Below are 20,314 nucleotides of genomic sequence, written 5' to 3'. Positions count from 1 at the left end.
CAAATGCTCAATTATTTCTGAGGTACCAGAAATACTTAATTTTACTCGAGAGATAAAGCATTTTCACCTGACTTCCAAAATTTGGGACTGGAAACATGTGTTTTTATTTTGCTCTGCTTCTAAGCATGGTCTTAGTTTCTTAGAGTTTACCATCCACTTAATTCAACCAAGAATAAGGCTGGGATAAAGAAACCAAACAGTGATCATGCTCTCTACATTTGCAGCTTAAATTTCAGGGAGCTCCCTGACTGGCTGCTGCTGTGTGAGAAATACCTGTGGTCAACACAGGCAATATAGTGGATGAAAATTATTGGTGGAGGACGTACTTTCTTTTTCCAGTAATGGAATCCATTTGGGAAAATATGTTACAGCTGCAAGCTAGTCCCCTGACTTCTCCTATAGAGCACCAAATAATTCATCCTGAAACATGTTAGTTACATTTGTTAATGAGATCTCAGTGGTCTCTTTCAAACCAAGAGGTTTAATTAAAAGGAAGTTCTTTTTATACTGGCCTATTCTGCTAACATTCAGTATATATTCTACCTAGGTGCTTTCCAGGGAAAAGGGATTTGGTCTTTTTTTTTTTTTTTGGGGGGGGGGCATATTTTGATTCTTCCCAAGGGATTTTATAGGCCTACTCTTTTATATAGCCTGTGCCCTTCAGAGGCATGTAACTTCTGCTAGGTCTGGCCCCAGTAGCTGGACTCGTAAATGTGATTCTGGAAATGAGTTACCTAGTAACTGTGTTGTTGGATGGCCTGGCCAGGCTCCCTGCCTCCTCTCCCCCCATTGCTACCCCCACTGACAATAAAGCTGATCTTCCTTCCTCAGCTTCTCTCCAGAACAACACGAGCTTGGAGAATTTCTGAGTCGCTGTGATTCCCTACAGCTCCTCATCTAGCCTGCATCTAGTATCAAGCAAGAATCTTTGTGAAACAATATTGTGTTAGCACAACTGAGAGGCATATAGATGCTGCATTCAAGCTGAAAAGATTCTGCTAAATGTAAATGGGTGAAATAAGGGGGGATTGTAATGCCAAAATAGCAATTTAAACGTTTATTCAGGCTTATGATTTTTACTTGCAAAATAAAACACCTTCACCTGGACAGTGTGGGTGGCAGGCAGGACATAACACTTAGAATCATTTAGACACAAATAGGAAGCAGGAAATGAAGACAGATCTGGGAAAGGAATTGATTTTAAGCAGAAAACAATTTGAAACAAAATTTGTAAGGTAATGAGAAGTTAGTAGACAATGTCCCTTTAGCTTATTTAAATATGAGCAGTGTTTTTTGCTGTATATTCTTGATTTCCCCCCAAAAAATATTTAATGCAGCCAAGTGTCTCACACTTATATCTTAGCTTAGATGCAATTTTCTGCTCTACTGAGTTTATCTACACCTCTTTGTTGGCAGCAAAACGAATTTCCCTTTTTTTCTACTGAAAATACATTCATTCACTCTAGTAAATTAAACATTTTTTTCTTTTTTTTATTAGAGGCTTTCTTGAGTTTAAGCAGTTTTCCCTTTTAAATATTTTGTGATTATAAAAATAAACATCATTAACACTTTATTTAAAATTATTTTTTTCTGGGATGCCTCAGTGGCTCAGTCAGTTAAACGTCTGATGCCAGCTAAGGTCATGATCTCACAGTTCGTGGGTTCGAGCCCCGCATCAGGCTCTGTGCTGATAGAGCCTGGAGCCTGTTTTGGATTCTGTGTCTCCCTCTCTCGCTGCTCCTCCCCCACTCATACTTTGTCTCTCTCTCTCTCTCTCTCTCTCTCTCTGAAAAATAAAAATTAAAAAAAATTTTAATAAAATTATCATTTTGTCTGAAATAATTTCCAAAGGAATATAATGTAAAATCTTAAATATGTATATATCATGCCTGGAACAAAACATTTTGGAAAAAATAACATTGGGATGCCTGGGTGGCTCAGTCGGTTAAGCTTCTGACTTCGGCTCAGGTCACGGTCTCGCGGTTTGTGAGTTAGAGCCCCACATCGGGCTCTGTGCTAACAGCTTCAGATTCTTTGTCTCCTCCTCTCTCTGCCCCTCCCATGCTCATGCTCTGTCTCTGTCTTTCAATAATAAATAAACGTTAAAAAAAATAATAACATTAATTTGGGGGCTTTTTTAATTGCAAAAAAATTTTTAAGTTGTAATAAACTACTTTAGAACAACCACCTTATTAATGAAAACTCATTCTGCCCCTTGTGCCTCCCACTTTGGGTTGCTATTAGTTAGAGAAAAAGGACCAAATTGAACCCCTTGGATGTTAAGAAGGATTAGGCCTCCCATGTTTCTTTCTTTCTTTCTTTTTTTTGTTGAGACAGTTCCCAGTAAGCATGGAGATTATCAGGTAATCTGAGGATCCTTCCAAGTCTCAGCTTTCCTGTTTCCCAGTTGAATTCTTGCCTTTTGATTTAGTTGCCCCCATACTGTGGTGTGGAATCTGTTCAGAAAGCAGATGAATAGGAAACCCTAAATAAGTGTAGGAGAAAGGGTCCAGCTAAGCTAAAGTCCAAAGCAGCCAAATAGTCTGTTTCATTCAGTGTTTTGAAGATGGTAGTCCTTCCCAGTAGAGTCAATAATCAACAGGTGTTTGAAGATTAACTGAAGTCCTCCGGTGGGATGTGTATGTATTTTAGAGAAGAGGTGATTATTGCAGGTTTGCGAGTGTATTTAAATAAAAGGAAAACTGGTGTTTCTTCCTCCTCTTTTAATTGCCATCAACAAGTGGAGTCATTTTGTCTGGCACTTCTGTTATATGAAGTGTTTGGAGAGTGTTCAGGTGTCTCCAGATGAAAGGTACTCATTTCACACACTCAGCCTGGTGGGTACCCAGAATTGCTTCACAGCCCATGACTTAAGTTCTGAGATCCCAGGTTTCTTTCTCTCTCTCTGTCCCCTTCTCTCCCAACTTTCTTCCCTTCCCTTCCCTTCCCTTCCCTTCCCTTCCCTTCCCTTCCCTTCCCTTCCCTTCCCTTCCCTTCCCTTCCCTTCCCTTCCCTTCCCTTCCCTTCCCTTCCCTTCCCTCCCCTCCCCTCCCCTCCCCTCCCCTCCCCTCCCCTCCCCTCCCACGACTTAAGTTCTGAGGTCCCAGGTTTCTTTCTCTCTCTCTGTCCCCTTCTCTCCCAACTTTCTTCCCTTCCCTTCCCTTCCCTTCCCTTCCCTTCCCTTCCCTTCCCTTCCCTTCCCTTCCCTTCCCTTCCCTTCCCTCCCCTCCCCTCCCCTCCCCTCCCCTCCCCTCCCCTCCCCTCCCCTCCCCTCCCACGACTTAAGTTCTGAGGTCCCAGGTTTCTTTCTCTCTGTCCCCTTCCCTCCCAACTTTCTTTCTTCCCTCCCCCCCCTTCCTTCCCTTCCCTTCTGACTGCATCACCTGCCATTCAACTGCATCAAAACCTTCAGCCACTTGAACCCCCTCTCCTGAGTGGCAGCCCCTCCAGCCTCTCTGCCCTTTCCACCCGGCCCCAAGCACCTTCCCTGCCTTATTCTCATGCTCATCAGCCTGACCTCCAAGCCCTAAGGGTTGGGGTTGAGACCACCCAAGAAGTGAAAAGACCTTAGGTTGGAGGAAAGAGAGGGAGCCACCAAAGGAAAGATTTGAAAAGTTGCAGACACACCCCACATGCCATAAATCTAGCCAGGCGACTGTAACGGGCTGTAAGAAATGTCCAAGTCCTTTCAATGTGAGCTCCCAGAGAGGCACAGTGGGGAAGAGGAAGCAGGCTCCCTGGGTTTGAGCCCTGGCTAGGAGGAGTAGAGCTGTGATCCTGGGCCAGCTGTGCATGTTCTTTGGCTCACAGTTTCTTCACATTCTGTCCTGCTAAGGCTTTACCTTACAGTCTTCTGTTAATGCCCTTTCTGATGCTGTTAATAGAGATAAGTGCCATTATTGTCATCACCCCTCATCATCATCCTCGGGAACATAGGGAGAAGAGGACAATAATGTAACATTGGGGAAATGGCCCAAGTGACTCAGAGAGGGCATTTGTAACCCGAGGTCTCAGGGAGTTAGGGGAGACTGGGCTTTTAGGTGGTGTGTAATGTAGGTAGAGTGCACACGCGCTTATTTGCTACACACAAAAAAAGGAAAAGCTCATGCGCCGACTACTCTAAGTATCGCGTCACAGAATGAAAGCTTATGGTTCTTTTTTGAAAGCAAAGTCATGAAAGACAAAATAACCAGAGTCTTTCAGACAACTGTGTAATTGTAAATTATTTTCCTATTAGAACATCAGTTTTAGTCAAGGGGGAAAAAGCTTAGGAAAACTTTGCAGTCGGTGCTAGAAGCTGTATATAAGGGGTTCCTTGAGGAAAGGTTTGGATCAGGGATCATGTAGGTCTGTGGCTGGTGTCGTCCCCTGGTGGGCAGTCAGAGCTCAGCAGCCAAGTGTCTTGCAGGCAGGTTTCCAGCACCTACCTCGTAATTGCCCCATAGGGACCAGCAGGATGAAAGTCTTGATTAAATGCAAATGCTTTCCCTTTCTATTTATAGGAATCTTAAGCTGTTCTTTTGCCTCTTTTATGTCAGGTTATTTCAACAAGATAATTTTCATTTGGTTTATCCTCCATGTTTGTGATCCTACATGATTATTTGCAGGCTCTTTGATTCTTATCTGTGAAGATTCCCTAGTGCTCTGTCTTTGACCCTCTGATCTGAGTTTGAGTCATCCACTCACTGAGCTTCAGCTGCTGTCTTTATTGTAACTAATTCCCAAATCCCTTTCTCTGGAGGAGGCATTCAGGTTTTTTGCAACCAAAAGGAGGCTTTTCTTTGAGTATCTTCTGTCACTTCCCGTGTAGGTGAGGCTCAAACCAAATGTAACTTTCCCTTCCTCTGAAAATGTACCTTCATCCTAATTTCCGTATGTTCTTTTCATCAGAGATGCTTTCCACCCATTGAGTAGGGCCAGAAACTGCCATTTTCTAACCCATCCCTTTCCTCATTTCTGATACACAATCAGGCACTGGCTTTGAGACCGAAAAATCTACATTTTAACATCTGAATCTAAATCTTCTAATGTAGATAAAGCAGGCCACATACACTTTGCCAGGGATTGTTAAAAAGTAAGCACATAAATATGAAAATTCCTTTGTTTCTGGGTATTTATTTCTTTCCTGCTCAGTGTTCTGGTCAAAAAAACATAATGGACTGGTTAAGTTATAGAATAGTGTTGGCTTCTCTCAAGCACGTTGAAGTGCAAAATATATAACTGCATTAATGTTATAATATTCTCTCCTCCCCCTCACTTATAAATTATGCCTTTTCACTTCGAATACCATACAGATTCAGGTTCAAGTTGCCTTGTCAAATGCATGGAGTAATGCATGATGTTTAAGAAAAATTAATAAGTTGCATTGCCTCTGGACCTCCTTAGCCCTGACTCATGATCCATTCCTAATGGCACACATGTCTTTTTGTTTTTAATTTTCAGATGTAACATTTATTCATGAAGGAAATAAAACATTTTTGGATAATCTTGTCAATTTTGAAAAACTGGTACGTACATTTCATTATTTCTCCCTTTTCTCACTGTCAGGAAAGTGCATGCTTTTCCTTCTTGTTCTAAGAAACAAATGGTTTAAGTATTTTTCTCCTCTGAATACACGGTGGTTTCCAGGAGCTTATTTGCTGCACGTTCAGCATTGCCAATAAAATGTATTCCAGTGAAAAATAAGTGTGCTAGCAAGGTTTTGAGGACCAACTATGAAAGTCTGCTTTTTATTTTTGAAAATGGGACTTCATTCAATTAATATCAGTGGTTGTGTGTGTGTTACTAAACCGGAAATAAAACCTGTAAGGTTCTGTCACTAAGAGTTCACACTCAGGAGGTTAAGCTTTACTGCTTGAAAGGCATCGCTCTGCGTCTCAGTGTATACTGCTTCCAGGACCCAGGAAAAAGCTCTGCTTCTGGGGAGATGCGTTCATCTTCAGTGCTCCCCACTGGATGCGAAGGTGGAATTCGCAGGCTGTGCCTGAGAGGAAGCACCACCCCTCTGTCCGCCTGTGGAGCACAGTGGACTGTGGAGACAGCAGCTCAGACAGAGTGCACTCCCTGCTCTCAAGTGAAAGGTTCCCAATCAGTCCTCCCTTACGAGTTACTGAAATTCCCCTTCCTTAAGTATTTCTAAGACCTTCCCAGGTACTTCCTCCTGTAGTGAGCTCCTCCTTAGCCTTTCGGACTGGCCTAGGGCAGAGGGGGAGCTGCTGGGGAGAACTGAGCAAGTGTAAACAAGGAGTGCTCCAGAGAGGCCCCGTGGACTGCAAGAATGGATCTGTCCCCAAATGAACTTGAGTGTCATAGATTAGACTGTCCTTCATGGTTAAAGATGATACCAGTGACCCCTGTCCGTAGATCCTGACCTTTGAGTGACCTTCTCAGTAATGGTAATGGATTTGTATGAACTCTTTCAGGAACTGACCCCCGATTCCCTGTGAGACTGGGTCAGGCATGTGAGAGAAGGTTGAGTGAGGCAGGGGTTGCAGACCATGACCAAAGAACGGTACAAACTGATGAGTCCGAGCGGGGCTTGGCATCTGACCTTTGCCTCATAAGTGCCCGGCTGTAATCGTCAGGTTAACTCACCACACATGGGGTGAGGTGACAGAGGACCGCTGTGCCACTTGAAAATCCAAGCACCTAGAATCTGGGAGAGAGACGTCTTGGGATATCCTGCCGTAGCTCTATTTTAATCAGTTGAGAATGACTGATTTGACTTCAAATCCTGGCCAGCACATCTGGTTAAGTTGTTTTTAAAGTGGATGTGCCTGTACTCTTTAAATCCCCCTGTGCTAAGTGCTTTGGAACCAGAGCTCAGTTATTTAAAACAGTTTTAAGTTTATTTATTTTGAGAGAGACAGAGACAGCACAAGCAGGGGAGGGGCAGAGAGAGTGGGAGAGAGAGAATCCTAAACAGGCTCTGTGCTGCCAGCACAGAGCCTGACACGGGGCTGGAACTCACAAAACTGTGAGATCATGACCTGATCTGAGCCAAAACCAAGAGTCAGACACTCAACTGACTGAGCCAAGCAGGCTTTCCAGAGCTCAGTTATTTTAGATGCTACAGTCAAACCAGCACAGCCAGAAGTAGATATTCAGAGTGAGTTTTTTTTTGTACATACTCTTTAGAGACTTGTTCTGTATCACTGTGTCATGTTCTATTTTTTTTAAGATAATTGTAATTTTTTTTAATGTTTATTTATTTTTGAGACAGAGACCAAGTGTGAGCTGGGATGGGGCAGAGAGAGAGGGAGACACAGAATCTGAAGCAGGCTCCAGGCTCTGAGCTGTCAGCACAGAGCCTGATGTGGGATTCCAACTCACAAACCACGAATCATGACCTGAGCCAAAATCAGACGCTCAACTGGCTGAGCCACCCAGGCAGGTGCCCCTCACTGTGTCATGTTCTGAAGATCCCAGGGTACCTGTTTGCAACCAAAGACTATAGGCACTAACATTCTAGACTTTATGTAGGTTAATCTCCAGTGTTGGATATTAATGAAATGATTTCAGGCAGATGAAGCCTTTGGTCAATATCTACTTCAAATCCCGGCCAGCACATCTGGTTAAGAATGCCTCACAAGCTTTGGAGAGCATGTGTGGAGATGCGGGAGGAGGGGTGTCACTCTGAGTAGAATTCAGCACAAAGGTCTAGTGAGTTACCCTCTGACTAACTTAGACGGAACATGGGAGAACAGTTGTGCTCGTTATAAAGCTGACTGTTGTCTGTTGTTAAGAGCAGGCCAGCAGTTGACCTTCTCCCCCAGGTGAGCCAGTGGTTTGGTCAAGTTCCTTGTGTTACTGCCCCTCTGATAGTGCTACTGAAGTCAGAGAAAGATTCGATAAAGGCACAAATGGGAAAAAGCCATGGAAAGATCCTCACATCCCTGTCTCTCATTCTGACCAGCATTTCTGGGCTTCTGCTACTTTCTCCAACAATCCAGTGGATGCCTTTGGATAACAGCTAATGTTGTCTAGGGTCTTGCTTTCAGATGTGTCAGGACTTCAGACTGAGGCACCTGGGTGGCTCAGTCAGTTAAGCATCTGACTCTTGATTGGGACTCAGGTCGTGATCCCAGGGTCATGAGATGGAACCCTGAATTGGGCTTCACACTGGGTGGTGTGGAGCCTGCTTAAGATTCTCTCTCTCTCCTCTTCCCCCTTCCCGCCCTTCCCTGCTGGTGCACACACATAGGCTCTCTCTCACTCTCAAAAAAAAAAAAAAAAAAAAAAAATTCAGATTAACCTCTGGGAGCAAAACGTAGTCTAACAAATAGTACTTCTTTTAGTGTCAATAACTGTACCCCCTTAATCCTTTAAGATGCCTTAAGGAAATAACATGGCATAAATAAGTAATAATATTCTCTTTTAAATTATAAATTCCCAAAGAGAACTTTATTAAAAAAAGACAACTAGAAGCTAAATGCAGTTATGCATGTACACAGCGGGCCATAACACCCACATACATCCATCAGACGCCGGCTAGCCCACCATTTCTAGACAGATCAGGTTCTGTAACATGAGCGAGTTCCTGGTCCTCACACAGTAGATGGCTCTGAGTATGGAGCACACCTACTGCTGACCCCCTCCTTGCACAGAGAAGACAGGGTGAGTTCAAATTTTTTCAAAGGACAAAAACCTATTATACAATGTACATAGCCCTACATTATACTTGGATGCTGGAGAATGAGACTGAATTTCCTAATAAAGTCAGCGTTTTCAAGGAATGTTTCTTAGCAAGGGACAGAGTTTCACTTAAGCTAAAACAGGATCATCTTTCACAATAATGAACCAATAGAACCTAACTGAATTAACTTGGGAGAAGCCAATGCCTCATGATGGATATTAGCTTAAGCCAGCTAGCAAATCATTCAGTGTATTCTCTTTATCTGGCTGATACAGGCCGACACATTAAGTCAGATGACACGAAGGCCCAGAAGCACTCATTGGGTCTAATAAGATTTCCATTGTTCCCTCTGCTGTCTCAGCAGCTCTAAACGTTTCAGTCGCGAACTATTAAATAATGAAGAAACAAATGCTTTCTCTCTTTCTTCTCTTTACTCCTCAGTGTTGAGAGCCTCATCCTTTACCACATTTTCCCCCTCCCCCCTTCAGAAAACCTGAAGATGGGGAGGATTCAGGTTTCACTGCCACACTCAGCCCTCAACCCTGCGTCAGCTCAAGGCTCCCGTGAGCTGCCTAAATGGCAGAGGATAGAAATCTGTGTGACGCCATAGCTTAGAACGAGAGAGCTGCCCTGGGAGTAGTGGTAACATTTGGGGAAGGAAACATAACAATACTTTCACAGACGTGAGTCACGTCTCATTTCCTTTACAAATGCAACGTGAGGTCCTGCTATAATCACTGTCCTATTTAATTTTCCACTATTGAATAGAAATACATTGGAAATACAGTTGGGAACAATTTAATAAGTAGGTCACATTCAAATAAAGTTTCTATAGTTCTGACAGATTTTAAGTGAAACAATTTTTTTTCACGCCAAAATTATTCTTGTAGCAATAATTCACTGAGGGCTTGCTGTGTATGGATGAGCCTTTGACTGGTGTGTACATGTGGGATGTGAAAGATGTTGACACGTTTGGGGAAGTTTGGGGGAGCAGATAATGAATAATGTTGATTTCTTGAATAGTTGGGCGATGTTTGGATTTTGATATGAAACAAATTAGAAAGTCGACGTGGATTTTCCAGAGGACTCTAACACAATGGCAGCAGTGTTTGGAGATGATTCTGGCAACAGTAGGGGAGAAACAGGAGTGGAAAATGGTGTTGTCCTAAATGCTGTCTTTCTTCTTCGTCACGGGAAACTAGAAATGATAGAGCTAGAAGACTCTTGAAGGTACCCAAGTATGAGCTAATAGGATCTTGTCAGAGGCAGCTGTAAGCTAAGAAGACTTTTGCCTAGAGATCAGTGAGAACTTCGAAGAAACAAATTAAAGCAGAATCCTGAAGACCGTAGGAGAGAATATAAACCAAACCAAAAAACGGTCTCTTTAAAGATATTGGCGTTTTAGAAAATGTTTGCCTTTTGTGACTGTGTCATTTCCTGTCACGATTTGCATACTTGAGTCTCTGATGCCACCAGAGTTCCTATCTGTATTCAGCAAGTACCGGAATCACTGTGTGACATATGGCAGGTGCTGGGCATGCGGAGCCCTCTAGTGGCACCCAGCCTGGAAGAGGCACAAAGATCCAGAGCAGCGCCAACCACACGAGGCCAGTGTGTACTGTACAAGGGAGCCTCCCAAGTTCAGAAGGGAAATCTCAGAAAGGCTTCACCGAGAGCAGGCAAAACATCCCTGGAAGGGAAAAGCCTAAGCAGGTTTGGACAGGCAGATGGAGTGGGAATGCCGTACCTCTTTACGGTGTGTAAACGGTGGGCTGTTAGACCCCGTGGCATGAGGAAACCCAGTTAGAATGTGTGCAGCCAGGTTTGGGGGCACTGTTTTGACAGATGAAGACTGAATATCCTTTTGTAATCCAAGCTCAGTATTCTCAGTTGAAGTCAAGTCCAGTTCCAAATGCAGCGATTCCGTTTGCACCCAAGGGTGCACTCTGCTTTCATCCCAGTAGGCATACTTCAGAAACACCCTAAATGACCCTTCCACCCATACATTTTCTGCTCTGCCTTCCAGCATATGATTGCAGACACTGTCCGGACCCTGAGGCACTGCAGGACTAACCAGTTTGGTGAGTAATTGAAGTTGGCCAGGGAATGTAAATTCACCCTACATTGGTACAGACTGTGACCTTATCACAAGTATTTGGTGGTAAGAAACTGAAACAGATTATAAAGTCTTATATGCATTTACTATATTCTTTCTTAGTTTCACTGCATATTTGGGATGCAAAGGAAAACAAGATAGGGCGTTTTTTTTATCCTCTCTTGGCAGCAAGTTTACACTGTACAGAGTGACTTGCGATGAGCAGAGCCCCCCGCCCCCACACCCCTGAGCCTGAAAGTCTGTTTGCTTGCCCCTTGGCTCAGAATTACCAGTGGGTTTATCAGGGGTGACCCTGTCCCTAAACTTCTTGCTTAGAGCCTTCCTGGAATTGGAATATGGTTTGTAAAAGTGCCTGAAGCAGCCTTCCAGAATCTTTACTCCTCTCCAACAAAAACTTCCTGTCCGGAGCTGCCTTTCACTGAATAGGTATTTTTCTGAGCACTTTTGTGGATTCCCTGCTGAGATTAACATAAGTAGGAATATTTGTTCCTTTTTAAACCTCAGGCATAATTTACACCATGTTTAAATAGCGTTAAAACATTGCAGGAAGGAAGGAAATCAGCTTTATTGAGTCCAAGGAGCATTCACACGGGCAGTGGCATCCTGATACCAGTATTGGTGACTGGTGCATGGAGATCATTAACCCTGTGGTGCAGAGCGGAAAACTGAGACTCAGAGAGTTAACCCATTCAGCCATTATTCAGACCAAGCCTGCCTGACTTCCTGACCCATACTCTTTTCTTTGCCTTGTGCAGATTCTATAGATATAAAGGGCAGTAAAGAAAAAAAAAATAGAAAGTTGAGTTCAGTAATTATAAATCAATCAAAGCTGACCACTATGGGGCGCCTGGGTGGCGCAGTCGGTTAAGCGTCCGACTTCAGCCAGGTCACGATCTCGCGGCCCGTGAGTTCGAGCCCCGCGTCAGGCTCTGGGCTGATGGCTCGGAGCCTGGAGCCTGTTTCCGATTCTGTGTCTCCCTCTCTCTCTGCCCCTCCCCCGTTCATGCTCTGTCTCTCTCTGTCCCCAAAATAAATAAAAAACGTTGAAAAAAAATTAAAAAAAAAAAAAAAAAAAAAAAAAAAAAAAAAAAAAGCTGACCACTAAATAAAACTTGCTTTATATATCCTCCTTGTAAAATAATTTTTTCAACAATACGGAAGTATGTGTAAAGTACAAAGATCAAAGTCCTACTCCCTAAGGATTAGTGCATATTCTTAAGAAAGTTTTTTCTGTTTGGCTAGTTTTGGCTGGCAGTATTGTCCCCTACAGAGCAACGGAACTTCTGTATGAATTACAAAGTTTGTGCTTGAAAGGGAGAGTTATAAATACAGGACCTAAGTTTTTTTTTTTTTTAATGTTTATTTATTTTGAGAGAGAGAGAGAGGGAGAGCATGAACAAGGGAGGGACAGAGAATCCCAAGCAGGTTCCATGTCATCAGAGCAGAGCCCTGTGAGTGGCTCAGTCTCACGAACCATGAGATCATGACCTGAGCCAAAATCAAGAATCAGACACTCAACCAACTGAACCACGCAGTCATCCCAGGACCTAAGGTTTTAAATATTTACATCACTTACTACCACCTGATATGTGCTTATGTATTTCTCCATTAGGAACACAAGTACAGTGCGCTTATAGTAGAAACAGTGATAATATTGTCACGGAGATTCATTCAGATGTGCAAGCATAATGCTCCTGAGTATTGGGTTCATATTTCTCTCCTCCGCCTTTGCTTCCCAAGTATTTATGCACACTCACCCGATTCTAAGATATTGGTCTCACTGACCAGGAGACTCTGCAAGTGTGGACAGGAAGGTTATACTGGCCTGGTGGCCTTAACACTGTCTTGAACCTCTCATCACTAGAGAGTAAGTCCTCGTAGCACAAAGCATAACTCTTTGTGTTCTATTAGTGAAATTAGTGAAATCCATTTTGACAGCTTATATAGGAATAGTAAACCAATGTCAGCATTTGGGATAAAATAAGATAATGTTAATCAAGCCACTTAAAAATTATGAAGTTCTGGGGAGTCTGGGTGGCTCAGTTGGTTGAATGTCTGACTGTTGATTTCAGCATAGGTCATGATCCCAGGTTTGTGGGATCAGGGCCCGCATCGGGCTCTGTGCAGAGCATGGAGCCTGCTTGAGATTCTCTCTCCCTCGCCCTCTGCTTCTATCCCACTCATGCTGTCTCTCTCTAAAATAAAATATAAAAAGGGGCCCCTGGGTGGCTCAGTCCGTTAAGCATCCAACTTCTGCTCAGGTCATGATCTTGTGGTTCATGGGTTCAAGCTCTGCGTCAGACTCTGTGCTGACAGCTCTGAGCCTGGAGCCTGTTTCAGATTCTGTGTCTTCCTCTCTCTCTCTGCCCCTCCCTTGCTCGCTTGCTCACTCTCTCAAAAATAAACATTAAAACATATATATGTGTGTATATATATATATGTGTGTGTGTGTGTGTATATATATATATATATATATTTTTTTTTTTTTTTTTTTAATTTGGAAGTGCCATGCAGGTGTCACTTGTCATGGTTGGAACCACTCATTCTGCCATCTTCTTAAGGTTAAAAAATTAACAAAAAAAATATCTTTGTACGATTATGTTTTCGAAACCAATATTTACTAAGCCAAAAGCAGTCTCTCAGTGTCTTACAGAGAAGGTGTTCTAGAATAATAAAACTTTTTGGTCACTTCCAAACAAGTGGGATGGTAAAAACTTAAATTCCTGGTATTTTTGCCTTTTGAAACCAGGAAGCCTTATTTGCTATTAAACCTAAGAATTACAAGCCACCCATGACATGCAAGCCTTAAGTTATAAAACACATTTGTCACAGAGGAGGAAAAAATGGATTTCACCAAGAGAAGAAATTGCTGCATTGAAATGCTTAGCTTCCTTTGGTCCCCTCTACTCAAGCTGAACCCTGCTGTTCCCATCCGAAATTCTGTGAAGCAAGAGGATGTGACGTCACCATCTCTCACATTGACATTGTCCCTCTATAGCAGTTTAGCCAGGCTCCCAGTGCCTTGAGGTTTGAGGGGATTTTTTTTTTTTTTTTTTTTTGGATTGTGTTTGTTTTTGCCTATGGGAAGTGGGCTTGCCCCATTGTCCAGGCTACTTTATCAGGCTCCTTATCAGACTTGTCACCAGCATGGCACATATGTGTTCACAGGGCACTAAAAGCTTCATGTGGCCCTTCAGTTTTGTAACCACCCTGGATTTGGGAGTGGAAAACCACCTTGCCTTGTCCTTTGCTGGGTAGATGTTAGCCCAGCCACATGCTTCTGGAACTTGTTTGCCTGTTAAGTATACCTTAAGTTCAGTTCTGTGATATCTGTTCATTCAAATGCTTCCTTATTTTTTTTACTTTTTCAAAAACTAAGGACACCAAAGAATTATACAAATTCTAAAAACAAACCATTTTGTCTGTGCACTGGCCAGATTAGCAGTGGTTTCTGACAATTCCAGACTGAGATATAAGAGCCAGTGAAAGCTATTTAAATGGCAGTTGCTGTGACATGGGACCTCAGACATGGACTCAGGAATCACATAGTCTGGCTGCCGGACCTGTTCTGCCACTCCCTTGCTGTGTGTCTGTGCTGTTTCCCACTCTGTAGTGGGGGGATACTAACACAGTCACTAAATACTAGATAACATTAGGTAATAAATGTTATATAAATGTTAATACAACAAATACCTTTGTAGTCTAATGACCTGACCTGAGGCCCTGGTCTGAGCTGGAGAAGTATCTCCACTGTTAGGATAAAGATCCCCTCTCTGGGATGCTGACTAATAAGAATCCCCCTGCTAGATTTACTCTAAGCCTTAATGAGAGATGTCACTGGTATTCAGAAATAGCACTTCTGCACAAATAAGATAGAAACGGAGAGGGAAACAAACCATAAAAGACTCTTAAATACAGAGAACAAACTGAGGGTGGCTGGTGGGATGTTGGGGGCGGGGGGAAGGGCTAAAGGGGCGAACAGCATTAGGGAGGACGCTGGTTGGGATGAGCACTGGGTCTTATACATAAGTGACGAATCACTAAATTCTATGCCTGAAAAAAATTGTATACTTAAAAAAAGGAGAGAAAGAAGTAGCATTTCTGCTCTCATGAGACTTTTTTCTTCCAAAAACCAGGAGGTGACATGTCTCCAAAGGAACACCAAGAGTTAAAATCCTACGTTAACCACCTGTATGTCATTGACAGCCAGCAGGCCCTGTTTGAGTTGTCACACAGGATCGAGCCTCGGGTGTGAGCCCCAGCAGCCCACCGCCTCGCCTCCCCTGTAACTTGCAGCACTTTGAGCTATGGGAATGTCAGTGCTGAGCACGTTGCTTTCCTGTGAGAAAAGAAGTTGCTGAGTTTTATCAGTATATCCTAAGACACCCACCGGAAAGCCCAGCAAAGCGTGTTCAGGAAGTTGATGTCAGCCACCAGACATGGGGAGAGGCCTCTCCTAGCTGCTCTCAAGAATGAGAAGGCAAAGAAAGCGTCAGAAGCATTCTTGAAATGGAGAAGTCTGGTTTCTTATGACTGCATTGTTGATCCAACCCAGTTTTCAACTTGAGATGTGCCCGCGTCAAGACGAGAGCGTGTCTTGTCCTACAGTGACCCAATATTTCAGTACGAGTGTGCGCGAAACGGGAGTTTTATGTTGCCTGGTGACAGATTACTGTTTATAGGCTGTCAAAGAAGCAGCTCATCTGAACACCTAAAGACAGTGATGGCATCTCTAGATTTCCAGGGAGAAGGAGTGGCCGCTGTCAGTACAAACTGTGACATCACCAAAAGCCACTTGTGTCTAGGAAATTAGGACCGCAGCTGGCATCCATGCTCTGATTTCCAAAAGGGAAATGTCAAGGCATGCATTTCTTTGCATCCACAATCATTTATCAACGTAGGCTTGCAGGTGAAATTCGTTTCTGCACAACCGGTTTGCAACTATAGGCCAGTTAGAGTACGTTGCTTTACCAGTAAGGAAAGATAGTAATCTTTAAGAAGTGGACTCATTGCTCAGTTTCTGGAGATTTTCTTTACGTGTGCAAGAAGATTCACATTTCTTACGGGAACAATACGATTTTTGAAAAAGCACAGCGCCTGATAGATTATAGGCACTCAGTAACTGTTTATCAAGGGAACAGAGTCCCAGAGGTCTACATTCTTGTGCCTGGCGATGCCCTAGTGTTTTGCATCCTCCAGCAGGCTCCTTTGCCCACAGCAGAGAATGGTAACAGCCAACACAGGGAGGTGAAGTGGGATTTGGTGTGTGAAGCACTTAGCATTCCCTAGAGAAGAGCAAGGTACTTAGTAGTGACTGCCTATCTCTCAGCAAATGCCAAGAACCCCCAAAATACCCAAATGTCTGATTATGTTGGACACCTCAAAGTCCTGCAGTCCACTCCTAATCAAGGCCCAGAGCTCTTCTGTAATTTGTCTTTCTTCCCCCAGAGTCTCAGAGTCTTCGAGTCTACTTTTTATTCCCATTTTTAGAGAAGGGGGCTCCTACAGTAGAGAAAACCTCATGCTATTCTCAAGAACTGGTTAGAGAATTTCCCCCGAGCTTAAAATGAACAAAAAAAGCCTGTGGGCATTGCTGAAATACAAGGGCCCTCCTTCATGAATTCAGTCCATTCATCTTCTACACGTGTGAGTTCTCTCCTGCCTGTTCATCTCTCGGGTGTCTGCACAGAACTGCTTCCTTCTGGCCCATTAACACCTTATTACTGTGGGTATCCAATGCTTTCTGATACCCTGTTAGCAGTGCTGTTTCCTGAACCACACTGAGCTTGAGAGAGTGCTGGAAGGTACCATGTGGAGGAAATTTTGGGTAGGACTTTCAAAGAGATTTGGTCTGTCCCAACACGTGTAAACTTCAATCCTGAAAACTAACAGAGTTTTACAGAAAGGGACCATCCGGGGATGGTCCACTCAAAGAAAAGCTCCAGGCTACTGGGAATGGACAGAGACCCACTGGAGGAGACCAGAGCCATCAGGACTAGGAAAAACTGGTTCGTCTCATGGCTGATCAAACACTGGAGAAGCTCTCCCCTTGGCAATTATTGGGGACAGCATGGGCGTACAGCACAAGCCCATGTTCTCACCTTTTCTCTGTGCTGGGGAGGATCATTTGGTCAGTCTAATCATGTAAGACCATTTTGACATTGTCTCCACGTTTTACAATTTAAGTGTCTGTTCACAGGAGATCTCCATTACTCCAACCAGAACATGACCTCTCAAGGACTAATTTTCAGTGGAGAACTATTTCAACATAGCACCTGCTGCTTAGATCCCAATCCAAATATGTACACAACCAAATGAATCCACACGTACATCACGTTTAAACTCATTCTGATGGTGTAGTTAGTATTCCACATGTCGTGGGTAGAAACAAGCCAGGGACGATGTGGGGCTCGCCCAGTCTCCTCCAGCCATGGCCATGTGGCTCTCAGGGCAGCAAAGGGAAGGGAGGGTTTGGTTTAGTTTACATTTGCTTTTTCATTCCTGTCTCCCGAATGTCAGAATCTCCAAATCTTTGTGAAATTTAACAACCGTCTCCAGAGATTTCCCAAGCATCAGCAACTCAAAAGTTTCAGAAGCCCTGTGAAGACGTAAATCAGGAACTCAAGAATTGAAGACAGAACTGGGAATGGCTTTAGCTCCTCATGAAACTTTCCTGAACAAAGCTGAGCCGTCTGGCCGTGAGGCTCCCTGTGAATAGGGATTCCCTTTCCAAACATTCGCCAAGGTCTCTTTGAAATAGATTTTGTTCTGGCTAGAAGGGTGGACCAAGATGTCGAAGCTCCTTTCCTACTCTTAGAGTGTTGCGATTCCATAAAATCTCCATTCACTCTGAAAATCTCTAATCTGCCAACTTCCTCAGCAAGTGGTGCCCCAGCACTTCTCAGTGGGTCCTTTCTGCTACAGCACCACCCTCAGGCAGTCCTATGGGCTCATGGATTCGTCCGCATCCCGGCAAACCGGCCCTGCTTACAAGGTAGCACAGGACCAGTTTTGTGGGCAAAACTGCAACCTTCCTGAAAATTTTTTTCATACATATTTCCAGATGCTCCAAAGGCTACAGTGTTTTAAGTTCACTTTTTGTTATCATCTGTACAATTGCCAAATGGTTACAGTGCTAAGTATTATGACCCACGTTCACTTTATTTTAGTATCATTAATTCTGTTTAGATTAATGCATTTCCCTAGACCCGTATCCACAGGCAAGTTGGGTGGAGCGTGCATTGAATTCAGAATAATGAGGATAAAGGAAAAAGCCAGCCGTCCCAGTTGGCAGGCAGAAGGAGTTGCATCCTGTAGGCTAGCCTCTGGGTAGAGAGAGACAGTTGCAGGGAAGAGGGCGTTGGTGATTTCTGATCCCCGGAGCTGGGCTTCACCGCTGCCCCAGTCCCAGCCCCTTTGGCTCGTTATGGCTGTCACATCACAGATCTCAAACCTCGTATTCTGAAATGGCACAGCTGATCCAAGCTGCTCAAGAAACTAGACAGAAACATTAAAAAGGGGGAAGATCAGGTCCACTGCAGTTATCTAACATGGCGTTCTTTTTAAATGCTTCAAAGACATGTCCTTAAAATTTCAGCCTGCTCATTAATGAGCGGGCCATTGTGCTTAAAAGTAGTAGGGGGAAGAAAAGTTTTTAAAAATTGCCAAAAAGTTAGATGAAAATGTACTACTGTATAAAGCAAAGCTGTATATACTAAACGTTTTTTAGCAGAGGAATATTTATTTGCATAGCCTATTTATTGTATTCGTATTACACGGTTATTAAATACTGGGATGAAATTGATGCCCTGAAGCAAGGACTCTTGCCTTTTAATGTGTCATTAATTAGGACTGCTGTGACATTGTCAGCTTGCGTTAACAATTAGAAGATAGAAAACCCACAATCAGGGTGTCTACCTAACTTCTCAGGGACTACACTTCGTAGTTTTCCACCATTATAAGAGCTGGTAAATATGAAACATTTGTGGAATTACCAGAATTGCCATTAACAGTATTTTCTTTCTCCCATGTCACGCTTTCTGCTTCTGTATATAGGACTGTGCTGTGTATTTATCGAAGCTAGTAAGCAATAATTTATATGTAAAAAATGGCCAAGCAATATAAGGTGAACACTTCTATAAGTCACTGTTACCTTATCTTGTATTTTCAAGTGTTTTTTTTTTTTAAACTGCTTTTCCAAATATAAGATTATGTTAAAGATACTGTTGATGCCTCATAGCTTCTTGCTGTGTCTGTGATGTTCGTGGGCTCCATAGCCTATGTCTGGCAGCATGTTCTCACTGTGTGGAACTCATTTGCTCACCGAGAGAGCTACAGGCAGGTGAAGGGATTCCCAGGCAGCCGCTGAAGCTCTGAATCACTTATGCTGCCCCTGAGCCGTTGGAGAACCCAAGGACCCTGGGTAGGAAATCACATCAGGATTCTCCGATTCTGTCCTCCCCGCCCCCCCACCATACTCAACTGGGATCAGCAACTCTGCCTTATCAGCCCAGATACTGAGGGAAGCTGACGGCCCTGGTGGCAGTGTTCTAGGTCTCAAAGGGAGGCCCTGACCCCACAAGAGGTGCGGGCGGGATGGTAAAGCACAGGGTAATACTGATGTTCCCCGAAAGTGGAAAAACTAGACCACGTCATTGTTCAAAATCTCTACCCCTTCTTATGGAAGGATCACACATCCTGCTCATTGATGTCAAGCCTGGTTTTTGGCACGTGGTAATTAATCCCTTCCCGCAAGAGGATTGTTTATCTCACCATGTTGAACTCAGGAGTGGTCAAATGTCCTGCTGCGTCCAGTGAAAAATGGGGAGAAGTGACCTGTGCAGCTTGTAAACTAAAGCTTTACAAGGGAGCGGGTGCTGGCATGTCACTTCTGCCACAAGGCCTACAATGTTCTGGGAAAAGGTGTTTCCATCCACCTGAGTCTCCAGCTTGGGAAGGACGCAGAACATCATCATTAGAAGCCACTGGTATTTGGGGCTGTTACCTCAGAAGAATTTAGCCTAAGCTAATAAAGTCTCCCAAGGCGCTTCTTTCTTGATAAACTGCCCTTTCCCTCAGTCCGTGTGGGCAGTAGTATTGGCTTTGCAGAGTACCTGATGGATGAAACTACCTGTTGTCACACATCCATGAAAAGACCTTGTCTTTATATGGGAAAAGGTAAAGACCGGAAGATTTTTTCAGGCTCTTGTCACCCAGAAGTGGCAGTTCTGAGTGACAAGGGAAAATGAGAGGTGAGAGCATAGGCACTGCCTCTGAGAGAACCAGGGAGCAGAGAGAGGAAGACCAGTGGGTTGTAGGGCCTGTGTCCTCATCTATAATCACTTCCTCTGTGGGGCAGGCCTACATCTGGAGCAAAGCAGCAGAGGAAGGGAGAACGGAAGCCCCAGGCTCCGGCTTCAGAAGGGAACAGAAGAAAGCCAAATTCCCATTGCTCCAGATAGTTGGGAAATTCTCTTTACCAGGATCGCCCATACTGGGAAGAGGAACAAGCCTCCTGTTCAAATTAGCAAACTTTTTTTCAAGATTCCTATTTATTTATTTAT

At 43.7% G+C, this 20,314-nt stretch overlaps 1 protein-coding gene across 2 annotated transcripts in view; it reads left to right on the top strand.

The window, feature by feature from the left end:
• RAPGEF5 (Rap guanine nucleotide exchange factor 5) overlaps window positions 1-18,973 on the top strand; it is a 226,731-nt gene extending 207,758 nt beyond the window's left edge. For both annotated transcript variants that reach the window (XM_023250436.2, XM_023250437.2), the window contains 3 exons: window positions 5,443-5,507; window positions 10,662-10,716; window positions 14,888-18,973. In XM_023250436.2, coding sequence (XP_023106204.2) covers window positions 5,443-5,507; window positions 10,662-10,716; window positions 14,888-15,006 — 239 coding nt within the window. In that variant the 3' untranslated portion in view covers window positions 15,007-18,973. The remainder of the gene's footprint in view (window positions 1-5,442; window positions 5,508-10,661; window positions 10,717-14,887) is intronic.
• Window positions 18,974-20,314: the final 1,341 nt, after the last annotated feature.

Source organism: Felis catus, chromosome A2, assembly GCF_018350175.1.
Source record: "Felis catus isolate Fca126 chromosome A2, F.catus_Fca126_mat1.0, whole genome shotgun sequence".
NCBI classification, from domain to species: Eukaryota; Metazoa; Chordata; class Mammalia; order Carnivora; family Felidae; genus Felis; species Felis catus.
The sequence above is the reverse complement of the archived record's forward strand: the minus strand, read 5'-3'. Positions and strand labels throughout refer to the sequence as shown.